This window comes from Convolutriloba macropyga, chromosome 3 (assembly GCF_964194025.1).
Source record: "Convolutriloba macropyga chromosome 3, txConMacr16.3, whole genome shotgun sequence".
In the NCBI taxonomy this organism is placed as follows: domain Eukaryota; kingdom Metazoa; phylum Xenacoelomorpha; order Acoela; family Convolutidae; genus Convolutriloba; species Convolutriloba macropyga.
In genome coordinates, this window is record NC_134470.1 from 44,879,849 (window position 1) to 44,895,929 (window position 16,081).

Here is a 16,081-nt window from a genome sequence, read left to right on the forward strand (position 1 = left end):
CAGCAATCATCTTTGTTGCTAATGTTTCGTTTTCAAAGCTCATTCCTATCGTATTCTGTTTCTTGCATTGCTTTTCATGTACCTGCTGATTGCCACCAATATATCTCTAATGAAAAGAGTTTCATCTTCTCTTTTGTATACTATTTGACCGGCACAGTGATTTGTCAGCCAGGTCACAGCTTTCAAGTTTATTTGATATTTCATTTTTAATGGATCTCTCTTACAGTTGATTGTTGTTGTGCTTTATATTTCTTCAGTACTGTTGTTCATGCAAAAACTATTATTCTTCTCAGAAATTGACAGCTTCGTTACTCCTTTTTTAATTGACGCAAGCAAAGAGGAAAGAAAAGGGCGTAAATTTGTTTTTTTTTTCAAAAGTTAGACTATAGATTTTGTTTTTGGCGTTTTTGGAATAAAAATCATATCTGCTCATATCTTCGTATTTGAAACCACAAAAATGATAATCAGTTTTAAAAATATTTGTCAGGGCCATAATTTTGACCTGAACAACTTTCAATTATTCGTTTGAAAAATGAACAAATGCATTAGATGCTAGACTGGACTGTCTCATAAATGGCCCGGTATTGATCAGAGCTTTCAAATCTTCAACGATTTGAAATGAAAAGAATTACGTATATGAAAGGAAATGGCGTAAACTTTACTTTTTAACAGCATTTTTTAAGCAGCATCAATTAAAAAAAGACAATACGGGCCGTAAATTTGACCTTCTTTCTTTCGACAGACTAATCGTGGTCGTTTATTGAATTAATCTGTTTTTTTTTTTGCTGAAATACCACAGCCCATTTCTTTGTTTCAGATATTGGAATTATTGGAAAAATGAAAAGAAATTGTCAGGGCCATAAATTTGACCTGATCAGTCTCTTTTTCGTGCGATATCTCAACAGACCTAAGCGTTGTCTTTGCTAACGTTCCTACCAGTTTTCGAACAAATACAAAGATCAGAGATTTTTTGCGAGCTTTCAGGGCCATAAATTTGACCTGACAGATAAAACTGTACTGCTCGCCTGAAGGCTTCTTTTTATACAAAGCTCCGGAGGAGAAAATGCAAGAAGAGATTGGTCAGATTGATGAGCAGTTGAGTATTGAACGTTGTGTTCAAAATTACCCATTGTTAGCTTCGGTAGACTACAGAATCACCGAAGCACTTCTTGATTCGTCAGAAATACGAAGTCATAAAGCCATCAGCTCCGAAAATTTAGTGAACTTTCCTGACCAACTTCCTCTTTACGTTTTTCTTGAAAAAAACTATACTCGATCGTTTGACTTTGTTACTTATAAACCTTGCTTTAATGAATTTAAAAACGACACTCAGCGTGGTCATTGTGGTTTTTCAGTTGTCGCAAAAACAGCCCTGAAAAAAGGACAAATAATCGATGGACTAACTGGTGTTGTTGGTGAGATCAATCATGCCCTGCCCTTCGAGCATGACTTTTCCACTTTTGTCTGTCAATTTACAAAGCAAAGTCGTATAATGCTCGGTCCAATTTCATTCGTTAACCATTCTTGTATACCAAATGCGTCCTACAAAATAAATATTTCAAAACCTGGAGTTGTGCGACTGGCAGCATTGCATTCCATTGGCGAAGGTGAGGAAATCACAGTTTCGTATGGTGCAAAATATTTTGATGTTAATGGTGTATCTACCTGTCAATGCCCTCACGAGACAATGCACGTCCGGAGAAAAATTCGCTCAACGAAAAACAGCAACAAACACGATAATGATATGAAAGCTCAAGTTGAGGTTTTGGAGGACGAGGTTGCACTTGAGGAGCCAGAAGTTGCTGAAAACGTTACATCATACGCGCCACAGGATGCGCATTGTGTAGATAGCCAAATGCAGTGTACACAATCGAGACGCTCTCAAAGGAAATTGGAAACGTTTGAAAGTTTTTGGACAGACTGTTCAAATGATCAGAAAAGTTTCTCCCTTAACTGCACGATATGTGAAATTCAAGTAGATGTTGCCAATATGATGTATCATATGAAATTGAATCACCGCTACGAGGCGCAAATACCTTGTCCTTTTTGTGCTCATCTTTTCGTTTTTGGTCGGAGCTTTGTTCGCCATTTCGACAGTCATGTACCCGAGGTGATTAAAAAGCTTACGCACGAGGAAAATCAAGTAACCAATGGCAATCCTATGAAAAAACAAGAGGAAACTGCTATTTCTAGTCAGCAGAGCCCGCCAATATACTCTCAGTCTTCTCAACTCCATGAAACGGACACAGACGAGGAAAATGATCTAGTGCTGCACAATACAGATTCCGGCTTTGTTCAACTTTTGCCGCTCCCTTTAGGTGATGACGAAATTGTGCTACCGGTTCGCAACAAAAGGAAAATAGAGTTAAATGAAAACAGAACTTTGCTATGTGCTCAAGAGAAGTGTTTTGTTGTCTGTGGGACGGTTCGGTTTTATTTGAGCCACCTATATTTAGATCACTGCTACGAAAAGAAATTTAATTGTGTTTTCTGTCCTCGTTTTTATCCTCATGTGAACAGCTTACGCAAGCATTTGATTAGATGCCACTCGAAAACAGAGGGAAAACTCAAAGAGCCGCTCTCAGAAAACTCTCCTTGTGATTTCGAAGAGGTTTTTCCTGCAGAAGGCGCTGATGTAAAACTGCAGTTGCTGGAAAAAATTACAAGTGGCTCTGTAGGCGATGATCTTTTAATCAAAGTTCTATCTTCATCCTCAATAACGATTACAAAAGCTTTCGATTTCGTTGAACATTTTGGCGGACTGTTTAGTCAAACAATGAAGTTGATTTTTGAACTTATCAGCTCGGATTCAAAAATTGTCCCAGAGGATCCAACAATTTATTCACGCCTTGCATCGTTGCTCAATAATAGTTGTCTAAAAACTATTAAAAACGTCAGGGACATTCAAAAGTTTTTGGCAACTAAGGAAGTGCATGTTCCAGCTCAAGAAATTTATTTAGGCAGCCGACAAGAAACGATGTTTAAAGATGGAAGGCCGAAGCAGGTACGAATGAAACACAACTTCTATTTTGTTCCAATCTCTGAAGTAATCAAAAAAGTTATGTTGAGAGACGACGCTATTGTTGAGCAAATTTTGGCTTATAATAATTTTCTAAGAAAAATGACAGACGGCAACTTGCTGGTTGATTTGCAACAGTGCAAAACGTTTGAAGAAAACGGTACACCGAGCAATTCCGAGCAATTTGCTGAGATAGAAATTACATCCTTTTCTTTCAAACTATGTCTGCAGCTCTACTCTGATGATTTTGAACCAAGTAATCCAATTGGTTCACGCAAGTCCATTCATAAAGTTACCTGCTTCTATTGGATCTTGAAAAATTTGCCTCCCTGGCTCAATTCGCAAATAAATCAAGTAAATGTTGTTGCCCTGTGCAATACTTTAGATTTGTGCAGATATGGATATAAACCCGTTCTTGATAAAATAAGTGAAGACCTCAAAAAACTTGAAAGACCTTTCAATGTTTTAACGAAAGGCGGTTCTACGATATCAGTTCTCGGTGCACATTTTTCTTTCGTTGCAGACAATGCAGAATATCACTCTGCATTGGGTTTTGTCAAAAACTTTGCGAAAGGTTTTTGCTGCGAAAGATGTTTTGTTAGCGCTGAAAACTTTAGCAATTACCTCATTGAATCAAGTTGTCCGATTCGCAAAGTTTCGAGTTTCGAGCGACATTTACAAAGAGCGCAATCCACACAGAGACCATCAAAAGGCGTTAAAGGAAAATGCTATCTGGAAACCAGTTATTTTAGTAGTTACAGGAACTGGACGACAGATATACAACACGATCTGTTTGAAGGGGGTGTTCAGTATACAGTAAAATTGGTTCTTCATCAGTTAGTTGTTGTTCAGAAAATTTTCTCATGCGACATGCTTAATTACAGATTAAACTCGTTCGCATACGCCAGAGAGAAAGATGGTAAACCTACTGAAATTGACATCATCAAGTAAGATCAACTTGTGACTTAATAGGTTAACTAAAAATTCTATAATCATAACACTTTTTTGACTTTCAGACTTCGCGATCTCAAAGATCACAGCATACGTGGAAAATCTGATCAGATCTTCACTTTGTTCAGATTTCTCCCCTTGATTATATGTGACCTAATTCCAGAAGTCAACGAACATTGGCAATTTCTTCTTCAATATTTTGAATTGGTCAACCTGCTTCTCTCTCCGTCGTTTCTCGAATCTGATCTCGCTATCATGTCCCATCAGATTAGTAAGTAGATAAATTTTTTCTTGAGATCTGTAGCAGCATATAACAATAAAGGGGGTGAACAGAAAAATAACATAAAGCATATTTGCTGTGTTAACTTTGATTCCCAACCTCACCCTCTCGATAGGGCTATAATCTTTTGTTTTGAAGGAGTTTCGTTTTAGCTACTCACCTGCGATGGTTTAAGCGCTTGTTTCCAGAGCAACCAATAGTGTTCAAACAGCACCGGCTACTACACTACCCGACTGTCTTAGAAAAATCAGGACCTTTCATACATCAATGTGTTTTGAAATACGAACGCAAACATCAGTTTTTTAAGCGACTGGCACATATTGTTTGTAATTTTAAAAACATTTGCAAAACTATGCTTGATCGCCATCAACTGCAGCAGTACGTTTACTGGAGCTCACCTAAAGACCTCAAAGGTCTTGAGTTTGGACCAGGAAAATTTGTGTCGACTCGTGTTGCTTTTCATGAGAAATCTCTAACAGTTTTCAAAATGCGATTGGGCTTCGATTTAGAATGGATCTACGAATGTAAGAGAGCCCTGAGATGCGGCGTATGGTTCAGGTGTCAAGATGCAGTCTTTGCAAGCTACAATTGCGAAACTGATGAACCAAATTTCCTGAAAATCGAAAAGATTCTCAACATTTCCGACGAGCTTTATTTTTTTGGTTCGTACTTGAAAACGTCAAATTTCTCTGAACAGTCTCGGAGTTTTCTTGTTTCTGAAACTTCCAACATTGATCTCCTGAACTTTAACTCCATTTTTGATTACCATTGCTATTCAATCCATCGGTGTTTTGACCAGAACTGCCTCTTCGGGCACGTTGTGCTACGTAATAAAATTGCTTATAACAATTTCCCTAGTTGTGTCAAAAACAATAAACTTTCCTAACTGATTTCCCTTCATATTTATTGCTTGAACTGTTCATAACCTATTTTTTTAAATTTATTTTTTGTTCTCTTTTAAAATTGCTATTAGCTCGTCGCCTCCATTTTTTGAAGTGTTCTAAATTGTTGGGCCATAAAATTGACCAACTTGAGTTCTTTTCGTGTCTTCTCTTCTATTTCTTGGTATTAGCTCGTGACCTCCGATTTTTTAAAACAAATTTTTTAAAGGTTTCGGTGGCAAACGTGTTCTAAATTGTTGGGCCATAAAATTGAACAACTTGAGTTCTTTTCGTGTCTTCTCTTCTATTTCTTGGTATTAGCTTGTGACCTCCGATTTTTTGAAACAAAGTTTTTAAAGGTTATGGTAGCAAAAGTTATCTCAATTGTTGGGCCATAAAATTGACCAACTTGCACTCTTTTCGTGTTTTCTCTTCTTTTTCTTGCTATTAGCCTTTGGCCTCCAATTTTTTGAACAAATTTTTGAATTAGTTATGGTGGCAAACGTGTTCTTAATTATTGGGCCATAAAATTGACAAACTTGAACTCTTTTCATGTCTTCTCATCCATTTCTTGCTATTAGCTCGTGGCCTCCAATTTTTTGAAACAAATTTTTCAAAGGTTATGGTTGCAAAAATTGTTTTTAACTGTTGGGCCTTAAAATTGACCAACTTGAACTCTTTTTGTGTCTTCTCTTCTATTTCTTGCTATTAGCTCGTGGCCTCTAATTTTTGAAACAAATTTTTTAAAGGTTATGGTGGCAAAAAGTGTTTGTAACTGTTGGGCCATAATATTGACCAACTTGAACTCTTTTTGTGTCTTCTCTTCTATTTCTTGCTATTAGCTCCTGGCCTCCAATTTTGTGAAACAATTTTGTTATAGCGATGGTGGCAAAAAGTGTTCTTAACTGTTGGGCCATAAAATTGACCAGCTTGAACTCTTTTTGTGTCTTCTCTTCTATTTCTTGCTATTAGCTCGTGGCCTCTAATTTTTGAAACAAATTTTTTAAAGGTTATGGTGGCAAAAAGTGTTTGTAACTGTTGGGCCATAATATTGACCAACTTGAACTCTTTTTGTGTCTTCTCTTCTATTTCTTGCTATTAGCTCGTGGCCTCCAATTTTGTGAAACAATTTTGTTATAGCGATGGTGGCAAAAAGTGTTCTTAACTGTTGGGCCATAAAATTGACCAGCTTGAACTCTTTTTGTGTCTTCTCTTCTATTTCTTGCTATTAGCTCGTGGCCTCCAATTTTTCGAAGAAAATTTTTAATGTTGTATTTTTAGAAGGTAGTTAGAGACGTACATGAATAAAACTTCTCCTAACAGCACAAATAACAAGTGCTTTTTGGGGCGACCGCCCCTTTTTTTGAATGAGTTTTGTAAAAAAGCAGTACATGATTTGTCATATGAGATCACATAAAAAATCATGTGCCAACACACGATTTTTCAGTTAAAAAGTGACACACGAAAAATTGCAATTTACATGATATTTCGTGTGAAATCACACGAATCTCTCGGGTTAGCCTTCACGAGTTGTCACGTGATTCATACGATTTTTCACGTAATTTCTCATGTAAAGTCACACGAGTTTTAGTGTGACCCCACATAATTTTTCGGGGTTTTTCACATGATTTTTCGGTAATTTTTTCGCAAAAAATCGTGTAAAATTTCATGTAAAAATACACGATTTTTCGTTTGAAAATCCCCCAAAAAATCGCGTGGGCTCACATGAAAAAACGTGTGATTCTACATGAGAAATTACGTGAAAACTTGTGTGAATCACATGAAAACTCGTGAAGGCCAACCCGAGAGATTCGTGTGATTTCACACGAAAAATCACGTAAATTCCAATTTTCTCGTGTGTCACTTTTTAACTGAAAAATCGTGTGTTGGCACATGATTTTTTATGTGATCTCACGCGAGAAAATTTTAGAGTGTTGTCGCATATATCTCAAATTTTAAGGTCATATATGAAAATAACTAATTGACTGGTCATTTTATAGTTAACCTTTTGTTTCGCAAAAGCTCTGTTGTGCGGCGTGAAACAAAAGGAACTTTTCTGCTAAGTAGAGTTAACTGTGCTATGAGCTAATCTGCGCGTCCAAGTGGCATGGGCATTTTGAAATAGAAGGTCTCAGGACCTCGTAATTTGTCCTCGCATTAGCGAAATGAATTCTTTCTTTCTTTCTTTCTCAAGTAATTTTCTGAAAAGTTCCTACAGCCCAAACGTATATCATATTATAGTTAAATTTGCTTTACCAGTTTTCATTTCCTCGTGAAATGTAAAAGCACTTCAACCACCTCACTGTTCTGTTTCAAGTGTCAAATCAACGAGTTCCTCAAACAGAGATCTGAGAAAAAATGATTGTGATTATTTTTTTACTAAAATAGAATCATAGTTAAAATTACTCTTAAAGTTAGAGTGGCCAGTCTATACTTTGATCTGATCAGAGGGTGGAGAAAAGAAAAACAATCATTGGTTTTGCGTTTGTTTGGTGTTGAAATACTCTGGATGGTATTTCCGGGTTGCTTCAATTGTCTGTTGATTTATTTCCCTTGCCTCTGCTCTCAATAAGTTTTGTCAGTTTTGCATCACGCTACTACCAATTGGGCCATAAAAGGAGATATCTAAAAAGCTCTTGTTAGTAAGCCCACCCAAAATTAATCCTCATTCAGTTCACGTTTTCTATTCTACATATATCGCAGTCATACTTGAAATGATTTTCCAAGAGAATCCTCAAAGCATAGAAATTTCCAAATGAAAGTGCTTCTGTTTAAATGTCTCCCTCCTTACTTTAAAGTGTTTTCTCTAATTGATGTTAATGAGAACGCGTTCACATCCAAATTTTAATTTTGAATTTAAAAGCTGCGGCAAGTATGAGTATATTTTTAATATAAAATGTCCATCCACCGGATTGTTTTTTCTCAAATGTTCGAACAACACCTGATGCCTACGCCTCCAAAACATAAAAGTCTCAAATTTAACAAAAGAACTAATCTTCATTTCAATTCGCCGATTCTGTGTCAATTGAATGATCAACCTATTAGAAAATTTTCTCAATCTTATAAATGTTGTTGTGAAATTTTTGTCAGAAAAATTTTTATAGTAATTTATCTGAAACTTCTCGTCTGGCTGCTTTTATTGCCTCATTTAGATCATTTGATAATGAGGGACAGCGACTTGTATAATCAGCGAGACTGAAAATATACCGATTTTCGGTATTGGGATTTTGTGATATTAAAGATTTTCACTTGCTTCACGTTTAACTAACTTGCTTAATTGTTCCGACCCATTTAGTGGGGGAGAAACTATATACTCAAATGGTTTTTTTTTGCTCAGTAATTTTTGGCCGGTCGGTAAATGCATCGTAGAGAATCTTGAGTGGTAACATTAGAAAGCTCTCCAAGCATAGAAATTGAAATAAAAAAAGTTTTCTTTTGCAATTCTTGTCTTTCGAGCAGTTATCGAGGTTTAAATTTTTTGTGAATAAATGATATTTTATTAAATTTTTCATTGCCATTTTTGTCCAAATTAAAAATTTTTTTATCAACTTGTTGTTTCAAAATCAATTTTACTCTTAAAAAACGGAAAAATTTGACAATTTGTAATTAATTTAGGGTCAGCAATCAAAAGGCTAGTTTTGGTCTCATCGGGAATGCAGAGCTTTTTTTAAAATTCAATTACAATATTTTTTTGTTTTCTTTTCATGTCAATTACCAAAGTAAAATATGTCAAATCGCAGTTTATGGCAAACCCCATTTTTGATCAAATGAGGCCAAATAAACCTGTATTTGGTTTTCAGGGAAACATTGCGCCTGGTTCTTATAACTTCGACTGCGTTTTCGTAATTTTTAACAAATTTTTGTGTTTTACCTCTATTTGTTGCATTATGGTAGTCCTGTGGCTTAGTTTCGTTAACCCAAAAAACTATTGCATCCTAAAGAGAATTATGTGAACCTCCCTATTGTTTTGAGGTATATCTATTGTCGAATAAGTTTTCAAAACAAAGGAATTGAACTTTACCCCATTCTAAAACTATTTCTATGAAATTTTTGGTCAATCCAACTAATGATAGGCTCCATAGCTTTCCTTTTGAATTAAACATTAGTGTGATTGACTGTTTTATCTTCCAACTGTTGGTTTTATTACGTTGATGCTAGGAGTTTTCTTAAAAACGAGAGATTTGTTGTTCGTCGTAATAGTAATATTTAATGTTCCTGTTGGCATTGAAAAGACTGTCAATTGAAAACAAAGAAGAATGGCAGCAAATAGCTCATGGTTTTGATGTCTTCAACAGTTCCTTTTTGCACTTTTATGTGAAATTTTTGGTTATGTCTGTATTCGTTTTCGTGTCTGGAGTCGTAAGGTTGATTCCAATAATGAAGGATATTGTTGGCTTCCAATTGACTTATAAATTAACGTATTTTATGCTTTCCTTTGAAAGCTACTGATTTTAGTGGCTCTGATACTACGAGTTGTCTTCTGTATCAGTTAACATTAGTAAAATATTTAAATAGATTTTCATATTTTATCGTGGATTTCTTAGTTTATAAAAAAAAAGAAATTGCATTGCTCTTGAAGACAATAAATTCAATATATACATAACTTTTCAGTGACCGCCTTATTTTTTTAATTGACTGCAACACCTTTCTCTAACTTATTTTTCATTTTCTGGAATTGATTACCTTGACTTTATTTGTTCTCAAAATTTTTGGAATTATTTCGAACTTTTACCTTTTTGCATTTTTGTTGCTCTTTTTGTCAACTAGAACCTTAGTGTCATCCATGAGAGGTTGCATCAAATTTCTTGTGACTTAAATTTTAACTTCTTTAATGGTTTTTTGATACAACCGATATATTTGTGTCTTTGTCATTATGCGTTTTCTTTCCAAATTTTCTGAGTGATCAATCAATTTTTGGTGTTTTTTGTTTTTCTTTAAAACGTGCGCCTTAATAACAAGTCCCATTGGTTTTCAAATGAGACCCAAGTGAACATATACAATTTTTTACTTATTTTTTTACTGAATAATGTAAATTAAAATTTAAAAGTTTTTATAAGAAATTCAGAAATTAGTTAATGATTTGATGGCTTCAGTAAGTTGCGTTTTCCTAACTTGTTAGTAAATTGTCATTTTGTCTGTATCTTTTTTATAGTACTGCCATATGGCTTGATCTCACCAAAGACAAAGTCTTTGAAGATTCAAAATTGAATCTATCTAAAAATTTGAGTTGAAGGCTATTGGTTTTGATGATTTTTTAAATTATTTGTTTCCAAAAATTGATGGATTTCGAAAATTCGTCATTTTTCCCGTTTTTTTGTCCACTGGTTTTCTATTTTCTTTGTGGACAGATTCCAAGTAGTTTGTAGTGAAGGACAAGAAATTTGGTAGCTTAGATTTTATCGGATGGTATTTTGACTTTGTTACCAGGTGCTTTTAAATTTAGATTTTGAGTTTGTGCCGTAAATATATGTTTTTCATTTTGTCGTTTGTATGGTCTCCTAGTCTTTTTTGGCAGGAATCGTGATCTCTGTAATGCGGCACGGCATTATCTAATTCTTTTAGTTGTTTGGGTTTGTAACTTTTTTTGAACTCAAATATCTATTTGTTTATAACTCTTCTAATCTCTTCATTTGTTAGAGAGTTAAGCCAAAAATGTGGATCGGAACATTATGTGCAAACACATATAACCGAGCCTTCTTGTTATATATTACCTACTGGAAAATCGGATTGTTGTAATTGTTAACTTTTTTGTAAACTTATGTTCGATCGGTGCATTACGTTCGTCTTTCTGGTCTGTTTAAGAGTGGGCGGTTTTGAGCAGCACTCGTATTTGGAATATTTAACAAATGACTTCAATGAAAACTTTTCAGTTTCACTTGGAAGAATTTCGCTGAAGATGAGTGGCCACATCGTCATGTGAAATGAACCTTAATAAGCCTCTCTCTTCATTTGTCTATTCAACAGGGAAACTTTTTGCATACCAATTTAAAAAAACAGGAGCTGCTAAATTTTTTCAACTTTTAATGCTGGACAAATATTACTTTTCTTAACTTTCTAATATTGAAAAATTATGTATTTCTCTTGTTTTATGCAAGACATAACTCTAACTGATAAACTTTCTTTGATAAATACTGACATACACTGCAAGATTGTATACTACTATGTCAACTTGCTAATTGATTCTTTTTTATATTATTGTGTCCCTGATTTTACATCACTAACTGGAGTGTCAATTATAGAAAATAGAAAAATGACCTGCCTCTTTTATGATAATTTTAAAGTGCAAACTGAAATACTTAGAAATATGTGTTTTGTCATGAATTCCTGAGGAAATTTTAAAAATTCGGTAGAAAGATCCAAATATGTGTCAGTCAAGACATTTTGTTTATTTTTCAAGGTTGAATTATTTACAACCCACTTGAACATTCAAATGCACATTATTGACAACCCAAAAGTATGCAGACCGTTTGTTTCATATTGCTGTTTTTCAAATATACCTATAAATATTCTATTTTTTTAGCTCCTTCAAGGCTATATTTTGTAGAACAGACAAACGAACACCATTTATGTAATACGTTGTAAAGTTCACCAGACTTTACACCTCTAAACTGATAGTCAATAAGACAAAAAAAACCCATGATTGTGTCTACAGTATGAATAGCATTTTAAGTTAAAAAAACTGGAATAGCTCGTTCCTGTCATATACTCCAGGGAGCCTATAGTCTGGTCTTAGCAGGAAAAGCAGAAAATCTGGATTGGGACAAAACTCCAAATGAGGGAAACTTAATCCTCTCTCTTTCTGTCTCCATCAATCCTTCTATGGCTGCGGGGAAGCCAAACAGCACTCCGCTTCCTTATCAGATTCCCAAAATTAAACAGCCTTCTGATGGATATAGAATATAGCACATGATATACAAAAAAAGGAGAATGTGGAAGAGTGGTTGTGCATTAGAAAAGCAAAATATGATAGTACGGAAAAGAAGATGAATGCATCATACAACCAAATCATATTTTACCCCTCCGATGCACAGTGAGGAAGAGAGGGAGGGCGGGGAGGGGAGGGAGGGGGGGGGGGGGGGGAGTCATAGGTAGTGTAGGGTTCGATTGGAATTATTGTCTAAAATTTCCTTGAATGGTATTAGAGTAAACGTCGCCGAATGTTGGATGCAGCAACTGAATGTATGTATGTATAGCATGTATATTAAATGATGAGAACAGACGCCGCACTGATGAAAACAAAATGGAGATTAAGAATTGGAGTTAATCTCATTTGAACATTTGAGTTTGAGCAGCAGAGAAAACAGAGCGAGATAGAGAGAAATAGACAAGGCCATGTCTGCTCATTGCGAGATATGCAGTACTCCTATATACATATGCTTGAAAAATGTGGTATGAATTTGTGCGTAATACACCATAATAAGAATAAAAGGAGGAGGGGTCTCTATTTACGGATATATATTTTGTAGTGGTGGAATAAATGCATTTTGAAATATGAAGAGATGCGAGTTATGTTATTGACAAAGGCCTATTTGTTTTCTAGTGGGAGGGTGGGGGTTGCGCTTTCTATTGTTTACTTTCAGCAATTGATCACAATTGTGCTATTTGTTGTTCACACCTTTTTCAGCCTGGCAACTGCCACCACCTTCCTACCAAATCTGCTCAGGCGAAAAGTGGCTCCGGGGTACCCCGAGTTGTACCCCCCTTGTTGCTGTTGCAAGTACCCCCCTGCAACATAGTAGTTGGGGGGTCGCGACATTGAGTGGGAGCCGCTGCCGCCGCTGCCCCCTTGCGGTACACCACCACCACCACTATTAGCGGGTGATCTGGGCTGGGGTTGGCCGCGAGTGGGGGCGGAGGAAGAACGCGAAGAGGGGGAATAGTTCTGCATTGCGGAATTGGGGGATGCGTAGCTTAAGGCGGAAGCCTTTCACCACAATAGAAAAAGACACAAACATTATACACAATTGTCTCATTTAGCACATAGCATCATCAATCAATGTTTAACACCAGTTAGAAGAAAGAAAGAAAGCTGACTGCAAGAATGTTTTCGCCAAAGAATAACAAGAATTCTATTGTTTTAATGTTATATTGAAGAATTTTATTCAAGGCTTTTTAAAATTAAACAAGATAGAAAAAATATTGAAAATTATTGTCGATGTTGTATAACTAAACTGCCTTTTCATGGATAAGATAAATTGAAGCCCCTTTTTCCAGAAAACGTTATTAAAAAACTTAAAAAACTGTTCACTTAAAAAACTTTATTAATGCCTAGTTCCTTCAATAATGGCTAAATTTTTTTAAAAGCATATTTTTTTTTTAATTTTTATTTTAACAAGGCGGCTCGGTAATGTGCGATGGCACATAAGGTTCCGACCCCGCCCATCCACAATTTTGGCATAATTGTCTAACAAATGAGGAATAGATAGAAAAACCCAAAAATTATCTTTTGGGAATCCCAAAAAAAACAGAAAGCCCAAGTATTTTTCAAAAAAATTGTGTATGAACAATAAGATAGCCTCCAAAGCAAAAATAACTCATTGGAGTAAAAATTGATGCATTCGATTGCTGTGATATGCCAATATTAAGCAAGCGAGTCAAGATGAACAGCAAATCAAACGACAACAACAACAAACATTAATTACATAAAAAAATTTATGTCCGTTTTAAAAAACGAAATTTAATAACAAAGTCAACATACCGTTAGATAAACCTAAAACTCAACAAAAAAATTATAAATCACCAGAAAATATATGGGACCAGTCCATAAAAAGGTTTGGTAACAATTAGACAAAAAAGAACAAAAATGGGAAAGCTAAAAAAAATCACTTAATTTTTTTGAAACAATTAACTTCAAGGTAATGAAAACCATTAAAAATCAAGTAAAATATCACAAAGATTTACCCTTCCAATGTATCCACAGAGGGGCATTAGGACCTGTCCTTTTTCATTTTTTTAAGCGGCTAAAAGAGCAACAAAAAACAACAAACAAAAATTCAATTGAAACTTTCCTAGAAAACGCTGTCAAAAACGTCAAGCCATGTTTTGGCCCTCAAAATACATTCGATTGCTCCTTCCTTAAACAGCGATAATGTAGTATTTGGCCATTCATCAGTGAGACCAGGTAACAAGTAGACAAAAAAGCGAAGCGCAAAAGTATGTAATAATTTTGATATTTTTTTCGGAACAAAAATACATCCAAAGTCAAGAAAGACATTAATTACAAAAAAAATTATTTAAATAGGGTCGTTTATTCATGCAAAGGAAGCCGTTGAGACCTGCAATTATCCAGAATATTTCTTGCGTCTACAAAATGAACGTCAAATATGACAAAAATCAAATTAATTTACTTTTTTTTGTGAAAAACCGGTGTCGAAGCCAATAAGGTCAAAACGAATTCTTTAAAAAATAGATTTTGGGACACCAATCCCTTTTGACACCTTGCCTTGACACCCATGATGTCATATTTGACCTGTACTTAACTAACGAGAATAGGTAACAAACAGGAAAATGAAATGAAGAAAATTCGGAAGTTAAAAAATTTTTTAGTTTTGGAAAACGACTGTTTTCAAAGTCAAGAAAGCCAACAGCTATCTACTAATATCAGAATATCGGCTAATCTATTCTTTCGTGAAACCCCAATGAAACTTATCACTATACAGGAAATTTCATACGGCCGAAACGACAAAGTAAAAATAACAGTTAAAACAAAATTAAAAACTTCACATAATTTTTTCACATTTTTTCAAGAAAGGTATCGAGGCCGTTAAAACGATAATCTATATCTTTCAGGATTCTATAATTTTGAACTGTGTTTTGTTTTGAACGCTACTAATGTGATATGAGAACTGTCGATAATGTGATAATGTGACAAAACTAGAAAACGTGAAAAATTGGCAAATATCTAAAAACAAAAAAGATCTGAAAACTAGTAGTATCAAAGCCAGACAAAAACGAATTCAGGCTTATAACCGCAACCGAGACTAAAATATAAATCAGTAGAGTGAAGAAGCATTCGTTCTTTGCTGACACTAAGCTAGAAGTTGAACAAATTAAGAAAAAATAGAGGAAAAGTTTATTAAACAACTATTTATTTAAAAATCAATTATTTTTAAAAGTCGAAACGACCATAAACTTCTAAATAAAAAACTAAATGCATTAGCTGGGAGCTGCTTAGAAAGCCAATTGGACCTATCACTCCTGAGCTTTGATTTCATATGTTCTTATCTTTATTATTAAAAAAAGGTCTTTTTTTCAAAAAAGACCGACTAATTACAATCCGATTTCTTTTTGGATCGTAAGAGTCCATGATTGGCCCAAAACTAGCCCTGCTAACGCTTATTGTCCGTTAGCAACAATTGATTTTTTGATTGTTGTAGATATAGATAAATTAATAGTTAAAAACTCAAAAATAAATTCTGCCTTTTTGACAATAAACGAGTAAAGTTAGCAAAAAACGGCAAAGTTTTAAATACAGAGCACTCTCAGCGGAAGCTGAAGTAGGAGTAGACCCCTCTGAGTCTACAAAGATTGTATGAGTGTTGTTTGGGGGTTTACTGCCGGCAAATTTAATCAAAGTGGATTAAAGTAGCTTATTGCGTGCTGTTTTTGTTGAAAAAGGCTGAATTTTGAAATATTTATCCAGAATTTTTGACCAAAAAATTAAATTAAAACAATCAACAATGCTTATTTGTCTTTAAAAATAAAATCAGCGACACTATTCATAAAATTTTTTACAAGATTTAGCAAAATTTGCGAAAATTTAGGCTAAAATTCCAGAAAATGTGAATAAAAACAACGTGAACTCACTCTACTTTTCTCAAAAGTTTTAACCTTGATAACTCCCTGTAGAAAACGAAAATTAAAAAAATCTTTTTAATTCCATATTCTACGCTGAACCAGCTTTCTAATGATACCAGTCTCAACTCTCTACGATGAATATATCGATCGGCG

The 16,081-nt window shown here is 34.8% G+C and overlaps 1 protein-coding gene across 2 annotated transcripts in view; it reads right to left on the reverse strand.

Annotated features, from left to right (window-relative positions):
- Positions 1 to 16,081, reverse strand: part of LOC142336228 (uncharacterized) — a 125,442-nt gene that overhangs the window by 36,759 nt on the left and 72,602 nt on the right. Inside the window, exon 11 of one of the 2 annotated variants that reach the window (XM_075384904.1) lies at positions 12,747 to 13,055. The exons of the other annotated variant lie outside the window; for it this stretch is intronic. Within the exon in view, the coding sequence (XP_075241019.1) occupies positions 12,747 to 13,055 (309 nt within the window). The remainder of the gene's footprint in view (positions 1 to 12,746; positions 13,056 to 16,081) is intronic. 2 annotated transcript variants of the gene reach the window in all.